Source organism: Atractosteus spatula, chromosome 5 (genome assembly GCF_055471065.1).
Source record: "Atractosteus spatula isolate fAtrSpa1 chromosome 5, fAtrSpa1.hap1, whole genome shotgun sequence".
Classification (NCBI taxonomy): domain Eukaryota; kingdom Metazoa; phylum Chordata; class Actinopteri; order Semionotiformes; family Lepisosteidae; genus Atractosteus; species Atractosteus spatula.
In genome coordinates, this window is record NC_142710.1 from 15,946,777 (window position 1) to 15,970,532 (window position 23,756).

General features: G+C 43.3%; 4 protein-coding genes across 4 annotated transcripts; all 4 read right to left on the reverse strand.

Annotated features, from left to right (window-relative positions):
- Positions 1-2,280: 2,280 nt before the first annotated feature.
- On the reverse strand, positions 2,281-6,267 carry LOC148834608 (dual specificity protein phosphatase 13B-like). Its single transcript, XM_088915657.1, has 4 exons — positions 5,953-6,267; positions 4,676-5,009; positions 3,789-4,006; positions 2,281-3,313 (listed from the first exon to the last, which is right to left on the reverse strand). Exons 2-4 carry the CDS (start codon positions 4,822-4,824, stop codon positions 3,093-3,095), a joined length of 588 nt encoding a protein of 195 aa, XP_088771783.1. The 5' UTR covers positions 4,825-5,009; positions 5,953-6,267; the 3' UTR covers positions 2,281-3,092.
- Positions 6,268-6,963: 696 nt separating this feature from the next.
- Positions 6,964-14,699, reverse strand: LOC148834609 (dual specificity protein phosphatase 13B-like). Its single transcript, XM_088915658.1, has 4 exons — positions 14,607-14,699; positions 12,703-12,892; positions 10,514-10,734; positions 6,964-7,931 (listed from the first exon to the last, which is right to left on the reverse strand). The coding sequence occupies exons 2-4, from the start codon at positions 12,846-12,848 to the stop codon at positions 7,717-7,719; spliced, it is 582 nt and encodes a 193-aa protein (XP_088771784.1). The 5' UTR covers positions 12,849-12,892; positions 14,607-14,699; the 3' UTR covers positions 6,964-7,716.
- A 368-nt stretch (positions 14,700-15,067) lies between these two features.
- LOC148834610 (dual specificity protein phosphatase 13A) lies at positions 15,068-18,087 on the reverse strand. The gene is made up of 3 exons (XM_088915656.1): positions 17,910-18,087; positions 16,671-16,888; positions 15,068-15,879 (listed from the first exon to the last, which is right to left on the reverse strand). Exons 1-3 carry the CDS (start codon positions 18,077-18,079, stop codon positions 15,668-15,670), a joined length of 600 nt encoding a protein of 199 aa, XP_088771782.1. The 5' UTR covers positions 18,080-18,087; the 3' UTR covers positions 15,068-15,667.
- A 1,014-nt stretch (positions 18,088-19,101) lies between these two features.
- Positions 19,102-20,410, reverse strand: LOC148834611 (dual specificity protein phosphatase 13A). The gene is made up of 3 exons (XM_088915655.1): positions 20,183-20,410; positions 19,609-19,826; positions 19,102-19,318 (listed from the first exon to the last, which is right to left on the reverse strand). The coding sequence occupies exons 1-3, from the start codon at positions 20,356-20,358 to the stop codon at positions 19,104-19,106; spliced, it is 609 nt and encodes a 202-aa protein (XP_088771781.1). The 5' UTR covers positions 20,359-20,410; the 3' UTR covers positions 19,102-19,103.
- Between the last annotated feature and the right edge of the window lie 3,346 nt (positions 20,411-23,756).

Genomic DNA, 23,756 nt, shown 5'->3' on the forward strand with positions numbered 1-23,756 from the left:
TGTCACTGGCTGGTGACCACCTGGCGTGAGTGGAGCTGTGTGGATTGCTTTGTAACAGCAGCCCCTGCTGGAGGCAGGAAGGAAGCCATGTCTGTGGCAATATAAACCAGAATGGCACCAAGGGTAAAGCTGCCTTGACAGCATTGGTGTTTACAGAACTGAGAACCTGTCCCCCCAAAACCATGGAGGGGTGCAAGAAGGGGGCGCCTTAGCTGTGCCTCGTTCCTCGTGTGACAAGCACAGCTTTGCCCCTCGGGGCTTTAGCGTGGCTTCTCGCAAGGGGCCAGGGCCACGCGGCACATCTTCCACAAGGCAGAGAGGTCAGGGCCAGGCCTCCTGCCATGGGAAACCTTGGCACTACCCAGGTTCCAAGGAGGTGACATCATCTTCTGTGACGGGTTCGGTTACCCTCCTTCAGCGCAGTTATACCCACCCCAGAAGTACAGCATCCACATGGGTTCTGCACCAGCAGATCAGGGGGAGGAGCGAGCAGTTACTTCCCCAGTTGAATTAAGGAGGGGAACTTCTCGGTGGCTAGATTGTACAAGAGTGGAATTTAGGCAGGACACTGTGGGGTTTTTAACATCCCTACTCTTAAAATGCCATGTGATCTTAAATGAACAAGTAGCTGGGACCTCAGTTTGTCTCATGCAGAGGACAGTGCCTCTTGCAACACAATGTACTGTACCAGCTCACCATGCTGGTGCACACATGGAAGAGCACCACCTCGTGATCCATCAACACTTACAGCAGCAGCCCACTTTTCCTTGGAGGTCTCCCATCCCTGTACTGACCCAGATCAGCCCAGACCTGCATAGCTCCTGAGATCAGACAAAGCCAGGGCCAGGATCCAAGGTGGTAACACTGGTTTCTGTGAGTATCTCTCAAAGCCCAGGGTTGGCTAGGCAGGCACAGCACATCTCATCTTTTGTAGTGCATAGTGCAGCCCTTCTGCCAAAGATCTTAAATGGACAGTGTTCTGCTAATGAACATTTCTTGCAATTACAATCACCAGGTACAGGTTGAGAATCCCTTATCCGAAATTCCTGGGACGGAAAGTGTTGCGGATTTCGGCTTTTTTTTGGATTTCGGAATATTTTTATATTTGCATCTATAAAATGGGACAGTTTGGGGATGGGACCCAGGTCTAAACACAATATCCATTTACATTTCATAATATAGCTTATACATATACCCTGAATGTAGTTTTATTAAATTTTTAATAATTTTTTTAACAATACCATCAGAAAGGTAAAATATCAGTCTCCACCTACGATGTCATGTTTTGATTAAATAGTTACAGTACACGTACGCCATTTGTATTTTATTTTTTACTATACAGGTATTGTTTTATGTAAGGTATAAAAACAAAGCATTGAATATGATTACAGGTAAATTGAAAACTGAAAAAAGTCATCATTTTATTTTTAAAGTAATGTACAAGTAATGACGCTAGTCAAGTTATACATGGAGGTGAAATTCAGATCTCACATAAAAATAACATTTTGTACTGACTGTACAAAAAAACAAAACAAAACATGATGATCACTGCTTACAAACTTGAAGATAAATGCAGCCCCAGACATTACAACTACATCAGGTCCGAGAAACTTGAGAGAGAGGGTACGTCATCGATGACATCACTGTGAGCTGGAAAGTTTCGGTTTTTGGATTTTGGAATTTCGGATAAAGGATTTTCAATCTGTAATAAGAAGTCAATACTTACTGTATTTCTAGTAAATCCTTAATGCAGGAGCAGAGCTGTCCAGTCCTGGTCCTGAAGGGCTGGTGTGTCTGCAGGTGAAGGTGCAAGAGCTGGGAGAAGCTGTTAACCTGCTCCTGTTAAGCCAGGTAGCAGGTGGTTTAGCTTGTTAGGAGCAGCATTGGACTGAAAACACATGGACAGACAGACCTTCCATGATCCAGACTGAACAGCCTTGCTCTACAGACATCTGACTTTCAGCAGAGCAGAGTAACTCAGGATGACCAGCTCCTTTAAATAGGTGAGGTGTAGGCTTTGCAACATGAAGAAGTATATTGTGCTTCTTCTGTTGAGATAAAGACAAACCTAGTAACATGAGCTCTGGAACTGATGAACTGATGATGGAAATAGCACTCACTGTGCAGTATGTACAGTATTACAGTATGTAAAGTGCATAAAGGTATGGTATGTGAAAATTAAATGTGACAGTGATGTAACACATAATCTTTCATTTGCTTTTCTCCATGCTCTACTAAGACGAAGTGTGACAAAGAAATCATTACACTTGTGATACCGAATTCCTTTTATCATCATGGCAGGTTCTTTTATTACTGTACTCATAGGATTTCCATTATTTTACAAAATCGCTTTATCCTGATTTCTAGCTATTCTTGGTGAAAGGCCTATTTATCTCTATAAAAACAACATTTTTCACACATGCTCTCTGATACCTTGATTGTGAAATGACAATCTTTCAATGGCGCTCTCTATGGTGTTTTTGTAAAGGTTGCTGATATGATTTTGAGCTTGATCACTGGATGAATGCTGTCCCACTGCCAAGATGGGGACAAGCTGTACAATTCGACTCCCATCCTTGAACGACTATATTAGTGCAATACAGGGCAAGGCAAAATATATCTTTAATGTTTCAAAAGTGTTTTTAGAAAAAAAGCTAAATGAACAAGCCCTGTTAATTTAGTAAATAAAATGACAGCCTCATAATAACACTGAAAAAATCCACAAGAAGATTCTCTAAATAGCCTGTACACCCTCTGTATATACTGTAACTTAATGGATAGAAAGTGACATTACAGAATGTGTGTGTTAACCTACTGCATTGGTATACTGTATTTTAGAAGGAAATAAACTTTACACATTTTCACTGCAATCCAGTGTGTAATGTGTGAGGAGGAATTTAAGAAGATAAAAAAATAAAAGCAAAACAACTAAGGCAAGTTAGTTTTACAGCTACAGCTATGCTGGATTTTTGTGCACAATTCAACCCTCCTGTAAAAACAGAACTTTAAAACAGTTCTTGCTCCGAGGCTGTTAAAAAAACTCAGCTCAAAGCATACGCATATTTCGCTGGTTCAGCAGAAAGAAAGCCCGTTCAGAGTTTGTACAGCGCTGCCTTTCTCTTCCTCTCCAGCATCAGGGCGAGGTCCAGCTCTCTTAGCTGGCTCAGGAATCCCGAGTTTGGGCAAACGTCTCTGTGCTTGCGGACAGTCTTGATGGCATCGACCAGAGTGAGGTTCTCGCAGATCATCAGGAAAGCCAGCACCAGTGCTGCAGAGCGGCTGATTCCCATTGCACAGTGGACAAACACTCTTCCTGCAGGAAATACAGAGCACTAGTTTTGATTGATCAATCGATCGATCGATTGATTGATTGATTGATTGATTGGCTGGCTGGCAGCTTTAGATCACTCCTTTTGATTGGTTGACTGACTGGCTGGCTGACTGATTGATTATTGATTGGCTTGCAGCTTTAGAGCATTCATTTTGATTGATTGATTGATTGATTGGCTGGCTGGCTGGCTGGCAGCTTTACAGCTTAAACATGCTACAAGCACTAAAGGGTGGGACCAGCCCAAGCACATGAGTCCTGACCATACGATTTTAGGACAAGACCTTGCTGCACACTTTTTCAACAATAAGCATGTGATTAACCTTTCTCACAGTTACTACTGTTAGTACTTCTGCTTGAGATCAACCTATGGTACAAACAGAAGTCACAGACATCTGAGCAAAAGTCAAAATACCACGGGCACCTCTCTTGGAGTCCTCCAGACGTTACTCACACTTGCCTTTCTGCGAAAGGGCCGACCGTATGAATCTGGCCGTGGGGTAAAAGAAGAGGCTGAGATCGAACTCCGGGTGATCATCGGCCTCCACCCCATAATACAGTACCGGCATGTCGCTGTAGAAACGGGCGCCTGTGTTCACATGGAAGCGCCCGTCTGCCGCATTCACGATGTGGGTGATTCCCAGGTTAAACAGAGTGCCTTTGTCCCGAGCCGTGTACCTTAAATTTCATTTTAAACAAAGTAAAAAGAAAAGGTTCGATGTCTTTTTTCATTATTGTTATTGCTACTACTTTTTAAATAGCCTTTTCTTTAAAACGTACGGCATTTAATAATCATTCTAAAGAATGATAACTTAAAGAAGTTATGCAAAGTCTTCCTAAATAATGTTATAATAATGTTTCTCCTATAAGAACATCTTTAACATGGAGGAGATGTGACTATTTTGACTATTTCTGCCTTTAAATTTCTCTCTCCTCTTTAGCTGCACTCCTCGCCTGCCTCACTATTTTCTCTTACCATTTAAATCTCTTAATATTTTTCTTAATCTGTCGTGTTTTAGTGGATAAAACTTAAATGTGTAACATACGGAGTATTTTTCTTTCTCTAGTCACTCCAATACAATATGTGCAGGTTCAGCAATAAAAAGCTTGATTGTGTGGAGAGTTCGGTCCTGTTTAAGGCTGGTTCTGTGCCACTCTCTTGCTGTGCAGTTACTGTACTGGCACTGGTACCAATGTGCCCATGCCAGCTGGCTGCTGGCACTCTTTTTTCCAGACTCTTGTGTACCCAAATGTAATGGAAAAATAACACTCTACTGCAACATTTTTTTACACACAAGCACCTTATTGCTACTTTATCTACTATAAGGTATGTAGTACTGTACATACGAATCTCCGATATAGAGATTAGGCCAGACTTCATTGACATGTCCGGTGGAATGCCTGTCCATCCACAGGAGCTTCTGTAGTTCTGAAAGAGGCGGAGGTTCGTATTCGCCCTTGCTTGCCATATCTTCCTTCTCTTTTTTCAAGGCCATCCTGAAAGCAACGTGGCTCTTGAACGGGCTGGCGTGGTGCTTGTCAGAAGCAGTCCTTTGTGTCGGACAAACCGTGCTGTCGTCAGCGCTAGCACCGGGTGCCTCTCGCCCAGCAGGGGGAGCTGTCTTCGTTTTGTAGGAGTAAACACCGCCTTTCAGCCGTTTCCGCGATATTCCCAGTGAAACTGCGGCGAAAACAACATCGGCATGAACGCTGTAACCTTCACTGGTCACAATATTCGTAGCGCACAGGGCAGAGAGCAGAGACCTGCACAGCTTTTACGAACTACCACGTCTGAGAGAATCAGTCACCGTAATGGCGCCTCGCTGAAGTTTCAGAAGACAGAAGGCGTGCCCGGTGCTCACAGCTCATACTGGCCGTGAGTCGAGACCGGTGTTCTTAGCCCTGGCGGCACTGTCATAAGTGATGACAGCGTCGTGAGGCCCGCCTGCTACATCATGAGACGGTTTTGCAGCCGACCGCACGTTAGGATATTGATGCATCACTGAGAGGAGAAAACGCAGGATCCTGAGCCGAAAGAGGGCACTGGAGGGAAAGTTAGAAAGTCTTTTTGTGGGAAGCGCTAAGCCCTCTTAAGAGCTTCTGCGCCATCTGGGAAAGAGATGTATAATTAGGATTCCCCTTTCAGCTGTGCCTAGCAAACGCTTTAAAACATGCTCTACACAAGCTGGTGAAAAACATTTTGTCCCGGGCGTGGTGCCTGCCGATTCTACCCTAAAAATCATGGTGTTTGCAGCTGACCATGATTGCAGCTGATCCATTCGCAGCCGTCCTAGTTACGTTCAAATCTCGTTTATGTCCAAAAGGACTTAATCAGTGTTTTAACATGGAATTACCTTAAAAGTAAGAGAGCTGTAAAAAGCATTTTGATTAGTCTGTGGACCCATAATGTTCACGTTTTGCTGAATTATTTATGAGTTACAATACTAAATCCCAATAACCTAAAATGTCAGTATTAAAATAAGACAAGCATGTGTATTGTGTACACATCTTCTGCTCAGCTTTAGATAGAATTAAGTGTTACTCCCTTTAAAGCTATTTTTTTTTCTTCTGGCAGGTTTCTGAGACACGGTGACTCTACAAGCCTCATGACTTTGTGAACTTACTTTTGACTGCTGATTTCTTCTAGTCTTTTTACAGGGTGTGTCCTCGGGCTTTTTCCTTAACTCGGAGAAGTCACATTGAACTCCAAGCTGCCTTGGTTCCTTTTTAAATTCAGCGATAATTGTAAATCTCCAAGCTGTAACGGCGTTTTCCCGGGCTTGGCGAGCAGCCGCAGCGCCCAGAGGCAGGCACAGACACGGTTTGTTTCTCGTTGTTATCGATGCAGCTGTCTCCTCGCACCCGAGACCGGGAGCGCCTGCCCGGGTAGGCGGCAGGTGCGGAGATGGTCGACACGGAGCCCCGCTATGTTGCAGAACTCGCCGCTGCCAGTTCTAAGAGGTGACGCAACTGAGCCGAGAATAAACAGCGTTTTGTGGCGAATGCGGGGCCAACTAAAACTTTGAGGCTGTGGAGGTTCATACAGTAAGGTTTTACAACTCCTCTTTCCACATCAGCACACGGTGCTTTTAAATGGCGGCTCCTCACTTTTTTTTCTTTTTTTATGAAAAGATTTTAGATCTGAAAGCCTTTTCTGAGCCTATTAACCTTAACAGTTGAAAAGTAGAATCCTGTGACTACTGAAATGTACTCATCCCAGCCATGTGCTGCAAAATGTTCAGGGCTTCTGTTTCTTACAGCGTGCAAGATACAGTACCTTCTACTGCAGCGTCTGATAAGCCTCCACAGAGTTAAGACAGGACCAACAATGTAATAATACTGTATCACCAGAATACACAATGGCATGGTAATCTTCCAACAGTTAATGTTCAAAGAATAGCAGGTCCCAAGGGAGAAACAATAAAGGCAATATGGAACTATGATAATCGGGAGAGTAACCTGACACTTTAATTTAGTTCTTGGAAGTTGAGCAATTGAGGTCTTGGAAACCACTGTAATGTCTCTTCAGTCCAAACAATGGACACTTTCTAAGGCATTAGAAGCACGCTGCATTGCAATAAAACGTTAACAAAGCACAATTTAAATGTGATTTATTGGTGTGTGCATAAAAGATATTCTACGTGACACATGAGATGAGTTTTAAAGGACTATAAAAAGCGAGTACAAAGTCATTATGCAGCAGTTATTGAAAGCGTGAACTCTGCAGTGTCCAGGTAGATGCCCCAGTGGCATTTTGAAGTGGAATTTCGTCTAGGGGACCTGTAGGGAGTGGCTGTGCATGACATACGACACACCCTGGTGAGCGGAATACTATTCACACTGAAGACAACGTACAGTACACTAGTTCTCTGCATGCTGTTGTTTTGAAGGGGGTTCCTGGGAATCATTCACAACTTCACAGAACAAGGTGAACAGGAAATTAACAGCTGCCAGTGTTTTCACTGATTAATTTGCACTTTCTGGAAGTGAGAGAGGAATTTTTCATCATGTTTTTTTTATTTATAGGCTTTAACCATTATACACCAAACTGTAACTTCACTTGATTGCCTAATCTGAATAACCTGTTAATACGCAGGAAGACCTGTGCATGAACTCTGTGCCAGTCAATGACTTTTAACTCTGGCGAACTGAAGTCAAAATGACAGAATAATCAGTTCATGCACGTGGGGTAATCTGATCCTGTACAGTGGACATTTTTTTTAGCTCTGTAACAAGTTCTTGGTACATTGTGATTTATTCTCCCAGTTTAAGGCCACCGTGAATGCCTTTCTGCACTCTTGCTTCTGCCTTCATTGTGCTGTGTGTCGAGAGCGCAGAATGGCAGCCGCTTCCTGTAGCCCCACAGCACAGTGTGTGATCTGTGTGTCTCAGAAATGGCCCGTCCGTGGCTCTCTCTCGCTGGCCAGCCTCATGTCCAGGTCTCGCAGCTGGCTCAAGAAGCCCGAGTTGGGGGAGACATTCCTGTGCTCACTGACCGCCTTGATGGCCTCCACCAGGCTCATGTCCTCATGGAGCATCAGGAAGGCCAGGACCAGCGTGGCAGACCGACTCAGTCCCATTGCGCAGTGGACAAACACTTTACCTGCAAGAAAGCGAGTGGGGAAAAAAAAAGAGGATCGCAAATCACCAACTACTGGAATATCCATCGTGTTTCTTGAACCCCTCCGTTCCTACATGTCCAGGATGAAAGCCATGACTGCAGCTCCAGTGGCTTGATCAGGGAGGGCAGATGGAGTCCTAGAGTCCAGACAGCGGCAGTCACAGCACAGGCTGTGTCACTAGACCCCTGTGGCCAGGTTTCCTTAGGTGGGGCTGCACAAGCACTTCAGGGGCTCAGTGGGCTACCTGGTTTGCTTTCTGGGTAGAGCCAGGGCAACCCCAACCTGCAATTCCCCAGGCGCCAGTGAAGGGGGTCTCTCTGACAGCCCTGCACACCTCCTCGAGCATTCAGACAACGTGGACTCTGAACGTCGGTGAGTCTGACAGTGCAGATTTCAGAGGAAAGCGCGAACGTCCCTCATCCCTCCCACAAAGGTCTCGGAGGGAAAGCCCAGGTGATTAACAGCTCAAAAATGTCGAAGTATAAAAAGAAAATCAAAAGGTTATTTTTTAAAATAAAGAACATCGCTGCATAAAGAAGAAACGTAGCTAGTTCACAGAGTTCCTGTCATCACCCCTATTGAGAAACAGGACACATCACACAGGCTCCACGGCCGAAACGTTGTGTTTTCTTTCTTCTTTTTTTTCAGCATGGAATAAACCTATTACTTGTTCCTTCAAAGGCACTGAAGTCAACCACCACAAGTGCCACTACAAAGAGCTGTTTCCAGACAGCACAGGAGTGGCAAAAGAGGCTTGCGGGCCAGTGAAAACTGGAAACTAAACAGGGCGCAGATCTGTAGACATTGTACCCTTACAGCAGAAAGACAGAAGCATTCCTCAGAATGGTTCTGAGCCAGGTGCATCTCTTACATTATTCTGTAGTGTATTCATGTAGTGCCCTCTGCAGACCAAATGCTGATCTGCAGTATTCCATGCACAAGTCTCTCCAGGACAGTAACATTCATATTCCCAGATTACCCCTACCAGGTAAGAGACCTTAGGGTGCTTCTTAGAAATCTGTTTGATAGTTGTAACATTGTAAACTTTTTTAAGTAGGTCAAGTAGTCAGCATGCGTATAGGCTGCAAAGGAACAAGTAATACGTTTATTCCATGCTGAAAAGAGAAGAAAGGAAACACAACGTTTTGGCTGACCCACACACCCGAAGAAGGCTCCACAGCCAAACGCTGTGTGTCCTTTCTTCTCTTTTCAGCATGGAAAAAACCTTTATATGTTACATTGTAAACACTGTAAATTAGCACTTCATGCTTTTCTTTGAAAATTCACTTAACTGACCTGTAACACTTTTCTGTTTAAAAATTATATTTAGACACTTCAATTCATGAAGTAATTGCTAAAATCCATGATTTTTATAGCGCATCATTCAAAAGCCATTTGTTGTTATCCTTCCTGAGGATTATCACAGACTCAGGAGGCAGGATGATAAAGTGTCTTTTAAAATGCATGTTTCTGATCCGGATTATCAAGTGCTTAGTGCAGAATTGTGCAGCTTTCCTGTGTGCAGTGGAAACTAAGGGCAACCCACAAAAGAAATGTTCAGATTGAAACTAATTAAGAAATACTAAATACTGCAACAAAATAAAGATAAAACTATAAATAAAATAATTTTTTGAGGCTAACAGAAATTGAATTGTTAAAGACCAACTACTTTTTAATTCAGATTCACACATTAACAACCAAGTGGAATCTATGTGGAACTGCATTTTAAACTGAGAACATGAGACATGTCTTTGCCCAAAGGTTTGTGGGAGTAGGGAACAAGCTACCCAGCCATATTATAAAAGCAGATACCCTGGTTTCTTTCAAGAAACATGGATGAGATCCTGGGATGAATTAGCCAGTAACTACCAACCAGGTCAGATGAGCTGCATGGCCTCTTTTGTTACCTTCTTATTTAGGTTGTCAAACAGGAAGGTGAGAGAATAGGCCCCTGAGCAGAAAGAAAGGGGATAATACAGGACAGTATGTGTATTCAAAAATGTATTTTGTTTGAAAAGCTCAGAACTCAAAAAGTATGTGTACTGTTACTCCAAAGCAGGTTTAAACTCTAATATTTTAAGCCAATTGACCTGGCTTTTCCAACTTATTTTGATCTTCTTATCTACCTTTTGCCTTTAATTGTCAAACTGCCGAGGTCACAATTAGAGCAGATTTCACTCCGAGGTTGCTGTTAACGCAGAAAGCTAACGCTGTGTGTAACACTATAACGGCACTGATATCTGACATAAGAAATTCACAGTAGCCGGCGTGTGAGCAACCACAGCAAGCAAACACCGCGAACAAACACGTCTAGAAACGGGGAAGTAAACACTGATGTTTAATTGTAACAAGTAAACAAGGTTTGTTCCATGCTGAAAAGAGAAGAAAGAAAGAACGTTTCGGGCGAAATGTTGTGTTTCCTTTCTTCTCTTTTCAGCATGGAATAAATCTATTACTTGTTCCTTTGCAGACTACACATGCCGACGCAGCTACCTGTCTGAACTACTGGTGTTTAAATGTTGCTTTTCCTCTTGGTGCAGGTCGGGTAGCGGTGAAACCTCACCTCCAGGGGTACTCACGGCAGCCTTGATGAACTGAGCCGCGGAGTAGAAGAACGGACTCATGTCAAACGCCGGGCTGTCATACGCCTCCACCCCGTGGTAGGTGACCTTTGTGTCGCTGTAGTAGCTCGGTCCCGTGCAGACGTTGTGCTTTCCGTGAGCAGCGTTCAGGATGTGCGTGATGCCGAGTGACTGAAGGGCCCTCTTATCTTTGGCGGCCCACCTGACAAAATGCATATTGACTGTACATACTGCACTGCACATACTGCACTGTATATACTGCACTGCACATACTGCACTGTTCATACTGCACTGCACATACTGCACTGCACGTGTGATCCATTCAGGGAGAGAGAAGGGTCTGATACAACTGTCAGATGGCTGGCCTAAAAATATAATTGAGGAATTATTGAACAAATACTGGTCTTATCAACATTTTGTCCTTGAAGAGCACGTTCAACAGACACTAAAAATATATTTTCACGCTTCAGTAATTGTCTGGCATCATAAACAGGATGAATACATTGAAAATCACAATTTAGTCTTTCTCAAAAAAAGACCCATGAGTAACAAATTGTGTTATTAATCATATAAAATACCATCCATTCTGGTTTACCTGTGAAAATCCTGTCGAGTGTTCTGGGCAGCACTGATAGAGGATCAGTGTAGTTGATATTCTGTCTATCCATTGTTAGAAAGCTGATTAATTCCGGACAAGAATTGTGGTGACCCAGCGCCTATCCCAAAAACACAGATCACACCAGGTGGTGGATGAATGGATAAAGAGGATGTTTGCTGTGTTGGATACATGTTGACTCTCACTGCAGGTCTGCCTGTGCAGCACTGTGAGCCCAACACGACCTTCCTCCCCGCAGAAAGTCTTTCTTACAAAGATCTGCCATGAGCTCTACAATCGGCTATTGCCTCTTCTTCCCTGGGCCCCATGGTAATTCAACCATTGGGATCTTTCAATGAAATAGGTACTTTTTATTGTTTGAAGTGTTGTTTTTGTCTCTTAATATTTCTAAATGTTTATTAAACTGAGTAAATGTCTTAAAAAAAAAAAGACGTCACACTATATGTTTATTGAAACAATATGTTTTCGTCTTTGCTTCAGCTGCAGGAGTTTCCACACCTCATGTCCCGTCACAGTGCATGAATCTGTTGTTTGCCCCATTTTCCCTGGTTTCTCTCTGCAGCCCGGTGATTCGGTATGACCTCTGTAGTGCCAAACCACTGTGGTGGCTATTCAAGCACGTCTGGTGCACCAGTGTGGCATCAACTACTGTAGATTAGCAGCTTGGTTTGGATTGTTACTGTGTTGGAAGAATCCAGGCTGAAGTCCTACAATAGCCTAAGCATATGTGAAGTACTGTAGTTTATATTGAGGAAGAATTTTAGCAATTGCCTTTTTATTAAATATATAAATAGTGACTTTTTCTTAGCTCATATGCCTTTTGCTTAGCAACAGTATAAAAGGATAATTCAAGCATATTATTTGACCTTCTGACATTGATATTACAAACCGCAGAATGTCTAGCTCATTTTCACACCTTTTATTTTTATACTTCCTTTTGTCTGTATGCAAGGTAGAACTGTTTCTTAAGAAGAACGTGGTCAATTACAAAGAAATGTTTGTAGAGAGAAAAACATCTCCTAATATGGAAACTTGGAGTGAGCTTTCCTGTGTGTGTCTACTGTATAAAACTCATTGCATTTATCATCTCGGGGAGTTAGATGTTTGTAGATCTGTATGAGAGATTGCTCTCAGATCTGCATGATCTATCCTCCTCATGCGCATGAATAAAGGACTCGGCCTGACCACACCTAACCTGAGTGAAGACTTTTCTTCGACAATATAAATGATTTATTTATCAATCCATCCATCATTTTTCTATTACAGGGAGTAGCGGGGGAGCTGGAGCCAATTCTGGCAAGCAACAGGCACAGGTTGGGGTACACCCTGGACACCTGCCCATTGTAGGGCACACACAAACACAAACGCACGCACACTCACACCCCCTGACCACTGCGCCACTGTGCTGCCCGCTATTCATTTCTGTATACGCCAAAGTATAAAACAGCAAAGATTTCAATAGTAAATCCTAAGAATTCCTCAGAATCCACTACACAACACGGCTTAGGGGTGTGGCAGGACTGAGCACACTGAGGTAGTTGCTCCTTTTCTTACGCGTCTCCAAGGTAGACCTTTGGCCAGACCTGGTCCACGTGTCCGCTGACCCCACCTCGCACCCAAAGGAGCCTCTGGAGTTCGGGCACAGAGGGGGTGTGGGACCCCCCCGGCCCCCGCTGGCCGCATCCTGCACTGCCGGGCATCCCTGTATCTGGGCGGGAGTCCAGACCCCACTGGACTTTGGGATCTGACCAACAGAGAAGAACCTCGGTCAACTCCAAGCTCCTGCCTTCAACAAGGAATCATCGTACTGTGAAGTGGTCTCGCCTTAAAATGACATTCGCAAAAGCAGATGTGCCAAGGAAATACCTTGAAATTTCATTCACATACTTAGACCATAGAATTATCCTGCCCAGATAATGTGTTGAGACAGTTGCAAAAGAGGAAGGACTGATTTTTAGAGACGTCCTCAGCTGTGGTGTTGAGTCAAGGTTATGTGAGCGTGCGGAAGACTTTTATGACAGCTGAAGTCTGAACACCGTGAAGTTCAGGATCCACTTTTGAAGCTTCCTCAAGGCACTGCTAAGTTGGAAGAATAAGATTAGCAGCATCCATTTATCCAGGATGAAAGACTCAATATACAGATAGCCAACAATTCACCTGTATATCAAGGGTGTGCACAGGACTGAGAATAAAGGATCCATATCAAATCCACTCCACCATGGTTGAAATTGTAGTATTGAGTGGCATGCTGTTTCTGAACACCAAACAACTGAGCTACAGTACGTCCGTTGCATCTGGATGTGTCTTTGAAATTGTCTGTATTCTTACATCTCATCCCACAGATTTCACACAGAGAGGGAGAACTCCCTCTGCTGCCTGACTGGATTGTATTGTACAGGGTTCACCTCTCTGAGTGCATGAATAATGTGCCTCACAGCAGTGTTCTGAGATGAGATGGCAGTGCCAGTCTGTGTCTGCCGCAGCCATTTCTTTCTCCAGCCATGTCAAAGCTAGTTAGCTCCTTTCATGCAGTGAGTAACTTTGTTATTGTCTGTCAGAATAATAGGTAGGCAAGAACTTCTACCTCCATTGCTACTTTTTAAGGAAATGTTAGTTTCTTAATGTAGATTTTCTCATTTATTCCCCAGGCTGAAGCGTCGTGTTCTTACAGAACAGCCCATTCTATAAGAACGTGTACTTTGGTACAGACACCAAAAAACGTTATTCAGGTCCAGTGCACAGTTCGGCTGCAGGGAAGCTTACAGACATTGGCGTCTGTCAAGAATTATATTGGAGACAGAGTGTGTCTGTGGCTAAATTTGGTGTAGCTCACAGAGCATGTGTCAGCATCTGTTTGATTGCTTCATCCATCTCTCTGTCACTTTTGCTAAAGAAGAAACGCTCCAAACACAAAGCAGGTTGGCTACTTCAGCCTAGAGGCATGCTGAACACATGGTATTCCTTATTGCACCGATCTATCACACACTATTATCTTTTCACCCTATTTTTTAGAAAACGAGTCTAGGTGAGTCCCCAGTTCCCCGCCCTGCTGCCTTCAGGGTCTTCCTCTACGCTGTTGAGGGGTTGCCAGTGTTTTCCTGGAAGAAAGGAAGATGCCGTCTTGATTTCCTAGGAGCAACAGGGCACCTGGTACACAGTTTCTTCTTTCTGCAGCACAGGAGCTTCTGCTGGAAACACGCTGCCCTTCCTGTGGACGCTGTTTAATGAAATCTGTTGCCTGTGAAGGCAGTTGTGATTAAAGCAGAGAGCTCAGGTTTCACAGACATCAGTATTACTGCTGGTGGATGCCTGGTAGCCCACTGTTCTCAACTTTCCCTTCTTTTCCAAGATTAAACAACACAGGGCAACCGAAAAATTGCAATATGGAATACGATACAATATGAAATTACTTCATTCAAGCAGTATAAATTCCAGCATGAGTTTACACTCGTACTTGCCTTGGTTGTTGCCTGAAGTGATCCCTAATAAACTGGGAGCAGCAGAATTCGGTTTCACTGCAGAGCTTTGCAGTGTTCATACAAACAGTACATTAGAAAAAAGACCGTGAAGTGCGATCTGCCAGCCGGCCTTTTCTATTTTAATATCTGACGCTGGACGCTAGCATGTCCTGGCAACAACAGTGAGATTCCTCCGGAGCTGCATAGCGTTACAGGCTCCCACTCAGAGGAAGGGCGATTTACACGGATCAAAACCGAATAAAACGCACGATCTATGAAATTATTTAGACTGAGAAGGTCTTTCAAAGATAGCGTCATCTTCTTTCCAAAACCATTTCTTTGTGAGAGAAATTGCTTGATTTATTGTATTTGCAAGTATATATATGCAGCCAATGTAAAAGCAATAGCTGAAACACTGAAAAAATAAACCATGAAGTATCATGTGTATGGCTGGTTAGGTAAGTAAAATGCACTTTAATTATAATGAAAGACACTGTACATCGTTTGCATTTCAAAACACGATAAAAAAGAGACTTTATTTATTACTGTTGTTATGTTATAAGGGTATTTAGACATTCCCAACCATAATGGAACTTTGGCTTTGTCTAGGATCGCAGTAACAAATCGATTGCCTTCTATAACTTGTAGTACTCCGATGCTACCAACAGATGGCGATCTCCTAGCAAATCTCAGCTCCCAAGACGGAAAAATGCCCTCCTGTTAGGATGCGATATCATTTATTTTGAAAAGTGAATTGCACCTGTTTACTTTGAAACCCAAATCGGGTATCTTAATTGTCTTTTATGTATTGGTACTATAAAAGACAGCGTTATATACAGGAGCAAATAGCATTGAAAGACAAAGAAGGTAGCACCCATGAAGAAAAACACCACCGGTATTATAAATGTATATAATAAAATAGAAATGTTATAGAATAGCACAAAAATCTATATCTCTTTCACAAATACCACGAAATAAATAAAAAAACAATAAATAAAAAACAACTCCAGAAAAAGCTTTAGAAATCAGTCAAAGATGTTTTTTTTGTTTCAATGTGTTCATTAGAGAATTGGACAGATTCTTCGTTTTCTGCTCAGCTGTAAATCCAGATCTCCTAATTGTTTCAGGAAGTTTCTGTTGGGATAAATGGCTCTTTTCTGGATAATGCGTTGGATGGCCTCGCTGAGAGAAAGCCGTTGGTACAGCATGAGGTAGGCCAGGACCAGGCTGGCAGACCGGCTCATTCCCATGATGCAGTGCACTAACACCTTTCCTGTAACGAGAAGACAGAGTTTTAGAGGGGTCTCCCTTCATCAGCAACCCTTGCAGCTGCTGTGCAAGAACTTCATGCTTTCAGTTTCTGGATCTTAGGTCTAAAATAGCTATAATCTGCTGCATCTGTTCAGGAAAGGGCAAGAGGCTACAGGAATCTAAACATCAGGCAAGTTTAACCTTGCTTTGTATCCGGAGAAACACAGCTGATGATGTCTGGAGACGTCCATTATAAACCACAGAGGCTACAAGGTAAGCTGGCCTCTAATAGCACTAGACAGACCAAGTGTACAGCAACTATTGGCTACTTGGTTTGGGGAGAAACTGTGCAGAACACAAAAGCCTGAAAACGGGTAAGACAGAGGGGGGAACAGAGCCTCCCTCATATCCTGGCAGCACAAGGTATTTGAATTGTTGAACTGGTTGCTGTTTATTTGGATGAATGTTTTTCTTCATCTATAGAGCTAACTATAGAGCGAAAGGTTCTGTTCAGTTTTTTTTTTCCAGGATATTAATTTAAAGATACAGGCCTCTCCCACAATTTCACTTCCTACTCACTTCAAAAGTAATGCTGCTGTAGTTCAGTTCAATTTTATCATCTTTAAAAACTCATGTATTTTAGAAATCATGTTAGCGTTCTTTTCAGAATACCTGCAAGCAGAGGAGGGATAAAGATTATTGCTGCTGTTGATTCATTTCCATAGAATGTCCTGATGAATGATGGAAAACTGAAGGCACCCTACATTATCTTGTCCACATTGTACCTTTGTAAAGCCAAGACTGGTATCTTACCATCTGTCTTCTTCAGGGCTTTGTGAATGAAGCATGCGGCCGGTTTGAAGTACACACTCAGGTCAAAGTCCGGGGAGTCATCTGCTGGGATGCCGAAGTACTGAATCTTCTCTCCATAGAAGGCCTGGTCCCCTATGCTGCCCTGCTTGGAATGTGCGGCGTTCAGAATGTGAGTGACACCCATTTTCTGTAAGGCTTTCCTGTCCTGGGCTATTGCCCTGTAGTGTCATAAAAACAACAGCCTCAGAAAAGCACACATTTAAGTGATGATTCCTTGCGCCTACTTTATATTCCAGAGGTCCGCAAAGCACTTGACCTGTGTCGTGATAGCAGACCCCCCCCACCTGGGTGATGTTCAGCAGCCGTTATCTGCCTGCAGCCCCACCACGCAGCAGATCCAGCAGAGAAGCTAGAGGAATGACTTCACCAGCCGAATTAAGTGCGATTGAGCACTTTGGTAATTAATATTTACTGATCCCAGGATCTCATATAGCTGTTTCTTGAAAGAAGCCAGGGTACTGGCTTCAAAAACATGGGTGGGTAGCTTGTTCCAGACCCCCACAACACTTTAGGTAGTTGAAGACAGTCATAAAAATCTAATTATACTTCAAAATACACTTTTACTCTTCCCAGACTACCAATATCACTCCACTAGGATATTTACTCACTGTATTCTGTACTGGCAGAGTTAAGGAATGTAGTTAAAAGCATAGATTCTCTAGGCAAGAGCTCAGGCATGCGGTGATAAAATCTCTATAAGTGCTGGTGCTCCTCCATACTGGTGTTCTTGTCAGTAAGCGTTATTTAGTCCCTATATCACAGCATACAGAAGCAGAAAATGGTGCGGTTTAATAACCACGCTGTTCTTTAACAAGTGTTTATTTAAAAGCACAACGAAAAGCAACGGGGGACCTGAACATCACAGACTGGCAAAACAGAGAGTGAACTTTGTTTGATTTTTACTTTCCTAACAGTGCTGTTTTGTCAGCTGGCTCTGTGTGATGTTGCAATACTAGTCTGCGTAGAGGCCTTCCCCGAGCGAGAGAGAAACTAGCTCAAGTGGCACAGAAAGGGAACCAAAAGACATAAAGGACAGTAACACCAAGTACTAACTCTCAACTCTGTCTCTCAAAAACTGCACAGACAGACAAAATAAGAATAAGCTCGAATATCTCTGCTGCCAAGAGCAGAACAGCTGACATATTACGATTGTGGACTTTCAGAAAGCTCCGTACTTACACGTTTCCAATATACAAGTTTGGCCAGACCTCGTCTACTTGAGTCAGCTCTAGTTTGCAGGTGTCCAGAATATTTTCCAGGTCCCGGACACAAAGCAGGCCGGTTCGCCATTCTCCTGAGGATGCCATTTGCTTCTCGGTTCTGGCTGAACAAGAGGCCGTTCCTGGCATCAATTCCCTTCATCTCTTCCTCGCAGCCTCTGATTCATTTGAACAGGTGTTTATTGAATGTCACCGTCCTGTTACTGGATTTAGCACAGGGTACATCGCACACAGTACACCCTCGGGAGGGAAAACGCAGGAGAGGAGAATAGGGGACAGCAAAAACTAGACAGCTAATGTTAAGAATGCTAAAGATAATGGAAGGACAACACAGTTAAAGTAAACTCTTAGAGCAGGGCTGGCCAAACCTGGTCTTGGAGGACCAATGTGTCTGTGGATTTTCATTCCAACTCTGCTTATAGCAAAAACAAACCAGCTGGTTATGGGCTTAACTGAACTGGTCTAGCAGTGTCTATCAGCTCTCGAGGAGCTGCTGTTTTAAAAGGACTTTGAAAACCTGCAGACACACTGGCCCTCCAGTGTGTAAACAAGTGATACAGCTCAAGAGCTATTTCAAGAGCTTTGTAGCCTGTTTGCTTAGTCCGACTTAATCTCACTGGAGAAGCAGTTGGCCTTCTGAAGGACCCCCTTTAAGGTGGGTGACGAGAAACAGTTTCCAGTGTGTTCCATGTGAAGAAAAGAAAGCTCTTGCTTTCAGAAAATAAAACGTAAAATTAGGAGTGAAACAGTGGGAAACGATATCCAAATCTTACTCCAGTAAAGATTAGAGTTTTTATGTCAGATTAAAAATGGTTGTAAACGAGAGGAGTTCGTTGGGCCCATCTAGCCTGTTTGGTAATTAGTACTTAATTAGTCCAAAGATCTCAACCAGCTGTTTCGTGATAGAATCTAGTGTATCGGTTTCACCAACATGAATAGTCGGCTTGTTCCACACTCCCACAACTCTTTGGGTAAGTACGTGCTGCCTGTTCTGGGTTTTAAATGCACTTCCACACAATTTCCACTCGTGCCCTCTGATTCTGAAGAAGTCCACTGGGTAGATTTTCTGTCCTTTAATTCCACAACATGCTCAATCTTTGTTTATCGAGCACATTAATTCTGAAATGATTGAAATCGCTAGTTGATGCAGTAGTCATGGTTTCCCCTCGGCTGAGTGTCTTTGTGGGCGTAATTTCATATCCAAGCTCCTCAGCTGTTTCAGGAATCCTCTGTTGGGGAAAATCCACCTGCTCTCCTTTACTGCTTTGATGGCATCAACCAATGAGAGATGGTGGTGGATCATCAGGTAGGCCAGCACCAGGGCGGCAGACCGGCTCACGCCCACCGCGCAGTGCACAAACACTCTGGCTGCAGAGGAAGCACAGCAAGCAGGACGTTTCCATTTCTTAGCCCAATAACGATAAGATCAACAAATGTATCACTTACACACCTGCCTCACATCTCACGTTTGGTCCTTTTTTTTTCAGACTGTTTTAATTTTCTTCGCTTTGTAAATATGACCAGTTCTTCATGAAAGGGAGGACTTTTACGATCCAGTTAGCTTTAACTGGAGGGATTTCAGATTCCTTGTTTAAAGAGGCACCAGTACACACACACACACACACACTCATCAAGAGCTGAGTGAAGGCAGTCCTTACCCCCTGGAGTGCTCAAAGCCTTGTGTATGTACTCAGCAGAGGGGTAGAAGAAGGGGAACAGGTTGAACTCTGGCAGGTCATGAGCTGGGACTCCATAGTAGTCTATGGTTGTACCATAAAAATCATGATTTCCCTGGCAGTACATCTTTCCATGAGCAGCATTGAGGACATGAGTGATCTCCATCTTCCACAGCCTGTATCTGTCATGGGCCACAAACCTACAACAGAAACGTAGAAGAGAAAGAAAGAGCTCTGCACACCTTTCACAGGCAGGGCAGAGCAGTAACAGGATGTACTGTGGCGAGATCCTCCCACAAAGTTAAGCAACCAGCACACATAAAGAAACTGTGGGAAGTGACACCATTTACAGGGCATTTGAAAACACAAGCTTTAGTATGATTATAACAGAGATTGTTTTTTGTATACTTTGAGAGGGCAACAGTTGGTAGTTCTCTGTAACAAAAGTAGAGATTTAAAAAAAACAAAAATTCAGGAACAGGTGCACTGTAAATACATTTGACTTTAGTATTTTTCCAGACACGGTTAGCACAGCAGTGCTTGCAGTCATACTCACATGTCCCCAAGGAAGAGGTTGGGCCACACCTCATCGACATGGTTACAGGAGGATTTACCGCTGTACAAGAGGTCCTCCAGCTCTTTTACAGAGGGACTGCCAGGCTGAGCACTGCTGCTGCAGTCTTCAGAGGGTGCCTCCAATCCAGTAGACGTACTGCTTTCTGCCACTGACATGCTTTAAGTATTACTGTATTTTAAATTCTTCTTCCCTATTTCCTACAGCTTATTTATTTCAGATTTTGCAGTATCTGGGAGAGGGATATTTACGAACAGGTGTAACTTGACCTCTTGAGCAGTGCTGCAAAAAGTCCCTTCTTAATACCCAGTCTCTCAGTGCCAACATTTTGTTGCAGCTCAAAATAACCTTTAACTGTTTAGATTCCCTGACTGGAATAAAGGGAGATGATCGAAAAACAGCTATGTCCGGAATACATTCATATTTTGGCTGAGGAGAGGGTGAACAACATTGAGAGCAAAAAAAGTTGCTCAAAAGTTTTCAACAGCCTGTCAGTTTGGAGAGTAAAAGAAAACATAACTAAGTATAACTAATAATATAACTATACTAAAAGTATAATTAATAACTAACTAGGGAATCAGAGTTATTCTCCTGCTGTATGTAAAAATGTTTTCAATAAACAATTTATTTAAAATTGTCCAAATACTCCACCTAACAATAATTACAAGGAAGAAGGCAAAATACACTTCCATTTTCTCTCTTGATAAAAGTCTATAAGGCAGTAATTACTGAAGTGCTGATGCTGCTTATAACCCTCCAGACATCAAGTAACCCTCACAGCATATCTAAAAGCCAATGCATGGTTTCAATTAGTCTGAACTGGAAAACAACAGTAATTATGAGCCATTTTATTACATAAACTTCAAAAGCAGTAAACAACAGGTAAAGAGTTTCAAAATCACTTTTTTTTAATTAGACATGTCGGCTGAGAACAAGTGTCCATTTTCAAGAGATGGAGAAGTTATTTAAGATTAAGATCATTTTATTGTCGATACACAGTTTCTTGTATTAATTTGTCTTTTTGCATACCCCAACTTGCTCTCCATGAGACACACAGACAGGGAGAGAAGCTTGGGGTCAGAGTGCAGGGTCAGCCATTTACACAGCGCTCCTGGAGTAGTTGGGGTTAAGGGCCTTGTTCAGGGGCCCAACAGAGTAGGATTCCTCTGCCAGCCACAGGATACAAACTGGCAACCTGCCAACCACAGGCACAGCTCCTTAGCTACAGAGCCACCACACCACCCCAAATTTAGACAGCAGAGCACTAAATGGTGCCCCTCAGCAAAGTACTAGGGTATAATAGCAACACCCTGGGGTCCTACTTCCATCTAGTCTGGAGTCTAGAGCCCTAATTGCTACTTCACACCTCGGCCTTCCATGTGGAGTTTGCATGTTCTCTTAATGTTTGTTTGGGATTTCCCCTGCTGCTCCAATTTCCTCTCACCCACAAAATTGGTGCTTAAAAACAGAAGTTATATTAAGGTGTGTGCAGCCGAGAATTTTGAAACTTAGTCTGGAAACGGCTGTGTGCTATATGGCCAAGATAAGTCACCTGTGACCTGAGTATGATCGCAGAGGTTTCAGAGTAAAAATTGCATGAGTCTGCGTTCTAGAAGGTATATGAACCCAGGTATATGAAATAGTTTATAAGTAAAAGCGCAATGTAATCCTCGCTGTAAATTACACACGACTAATTTACATTAATAGTTTAGGTGGGTAGCTGAGCCAAAAACACCCCCCGGACCATCAACCCGATCAGGAACTCCCGCCGTAACAACCGCATTCCTTTGGTGCTTCCTTACCACCCCAACACACTTCCTATCCCCAGGACCATTAACCACAACTTTTCCATCCTACAGGATGATCCCTCCATTGGGGCCCTCTTTTCTGATCGCCCTATCATCTCATATCGCCGACCACCTAATCTGCGTAACCTCCTTGTTCACAGCTCCCTTGACCGCCCTCAACAACCATCCACACCAGGCACTTTCCCTTGCAACAGAGCTCGCTGTATCACCTGCAAGTACACAGCCACCACCACACTCATTCAAGGCCCCTCAGGACAATTCCGATCACCCAGACAGCATCTTGTACCTCCAGCAACCTTATTTACTGTATCTCTTGCAGTAAATGCCCAGCCATCTACATTGGAGAAACAGGAAGGAGACTCGGAGACTGCTTCAGAGAACACGTCAGGGCTGTGAAGATTAAAGATCTCTCCAAGCCCATTGTTTCTCATTTCACCTCTGACGGCCACGACCACTCTAATCTCTCCGTTTGTGTTCTCAAAGACGGTTTTCCGAACTCATACATCAGAAAGACCACCGAAACCAAAATAATTCTGCAGCTAGGATCACACATTCTCCCTTCTCTTAACGACAGACTACTGTTCTTTTAAATTTTCTCCATTCATTGGAAGTTTCATTCCACACCTCTTTGCACCCATTCTGACTTCACACCTCTTGATTGGCCTCTCTTTCTGTCCCCTGCTCCTGCCTCTCAGTCCTCCTCCCTCCCAGCCTTTGTTCTCCCGCTACTTTACCTTTGCCCACTGCCCTGTCTCTCTCACACCTGAAGAAGGCTCCACGGCCGAAACGTTGTGTTCTCTTTCTTCTTTTTTTCAGCATGGAATAAACCTATTACTTGTTAATTTACATTAATATATATATATATTATATCCAAACAAGTCAGAATGTAATAAATAGAGTGTCACATTCTGTGCTGTTTGGCTCATGTGTCTTCCACCCTGGGCCTGGAGAGCTGCAGGGGTTTTTGGTTGTCATTTGCTGACTAATTTACAATTAAAATGCACCAATCACTGGTATAAACTCTCTAATGACCACTTAACCCCAGGTCGCTGGACTGGCCCTGGTCAACAGCCGATGGACGCTCTTTCAGGGAATAACCACCATACACCCTCCTTTGGTATGGACCTGGCTGTCCGTGAGCCCTTTGCGCACTGCGGAGGAGGAGCACAAACTTTGCAGGACCTCAATCTGCGCCAGCCCGTCCCTGTCCCCCCAGTGACCAGCAGATTTCGATTTTTAAGAACTTTATTCACTTTCCACAAATAAATACAGATAATCACAAAATAGAAAACTTTACATTAATATATATATACACTTAGAACAGTATATATGAATGAATCTCGTTAAGATTAAACAAGTTGTAACAACAGTTACATAACAATAAGTTATCTTGTTCAGGTGCATTTGTTTGAGTCATTTTGCGTCACTTCCAAAACAGGTCAGGCAGCAATCCTGTCTTGAAGCTTTCCTCATATAGGTGCAGTAGCGGATCCTTAAGCACGTCCCAAAAGGTGCAATAAAATTCTTTTGGGAGCCTGTCAGCACCCGGAGTTCTTCCCTTCTGTAAGCTTTCCATAGCCTGTCTCAGCTCTTCTACTGTCAAATCCCTCTCAAGTACTTCCCTATCTTCTTCACTCAAAACGTTTTCTAGCTTTGAGGTAAAAAAATGAATTTCTTCATCCTTTACCTCTGTAGAGCTGTACAGTCTTGAGTAGAAGGCCTCGATGCAGGAGAGGATAGCACTAGAG

What these genes read in the sequence shown, in the direction of transcription:
- LOC148834611 (XM_088915655.1), bottom strand. Translation starts at nt 20,358, where the DNA reads ATGTCAGTGGCAGAAAGCAGTACGTCTACTGGATTGGAGGCACCCTCT. An exon ending in AACCTCTTCCTTGGGGACAT is followed by an intron (nt 19,827 to 20,182) that starts GTGAGTATGACT and finishes TTTCTGTTGTAG; the next exon opens with GTTTGTGGCCCATGACAGAT. An exon ending in GGCTTTGAGCACTCCAGGGG is followed by an intron (nt 19,319 to 19,608) that starts GTAAGGACTGCC and finishes CTTCCTCTGCAG; the next exon opens with CCAGAGTGTTTGTGCACTGC.
- LOC148834609 (XM_088915658.1), bottom strand. Translation starts at nt 12,848, where the DNA reads ATGCCCGGCAGTGCAGGATGCGGCCAGCGGGGGCCGGGGGGGTCCCAC. An exon ending in AAGGTCTACCTTGGAGACGC is followed by an intron (nt 10,735 to 12,702) that starts GTAAGAAAAGGA and finishes GCATTTTGTCAG; the next exon opens with GTGGGCCGCCAAAGATAAGA. An exon ending in TGCCGTGAGTACCCCTGGAG is followed by an intron (nt 7,932 to 10,513) that starts GTGAGGTTTCAC and finishes GCTTTCTTGCAG; the next exon opens with GTAAAGTGTTTGTCCACTGC.
- LOC148834608 (XM_088915657.1), bottom strand. Translation starts at nt 4,824, where the DNA reads ATGGCCTTGAAAAAAGAGAAGGAAGATATGGCAAGCAAGGGCGAATAC. An exon ending in AATCTCTATATCGGAGATTC is followed by an intron (nt 4,007 to 4,675) that starts GTATGTACAGTA and finishes ATGAAATTTAAG; the next exon opens with GTACACGGCTCGGGACAAAG. An exon ending in GTCGGCCCTTTCGCAGAAAG is followed by an intron (nt 3,314 to 3,788) that starts GCAAGTGTGAGT and finishes TATTTCCTGCAG; the next exon opens with GAAGAGTGTTTGTCCACTGT.
- LOC148834610 (XM_088915656.1), bottom strand. Translation starts at nt 18,079, where the DNA reads ATGCCAGGAACGGCCTCTTGTTCAGCCAGAACCGAGAAGCAAATGGCA. An exon ending in AACTTGTATATTGGAAACGT is followed by an intron (nt 16,889 to 17,909) that starts GTAAGTACGGAG and finishes ATGACACTACAG; the next exon opens with GGCAATAGCCCAGGACAGGA. An exon ending in AGCCCTGAAGAAGACAGATG is followed by an intron (nt 15,880 to 16,670) that starts GTAAGATACCAG and finishes TTCTCGTTACAG; the next exon opens with GAAAGGTGTTAGTGCACTGC.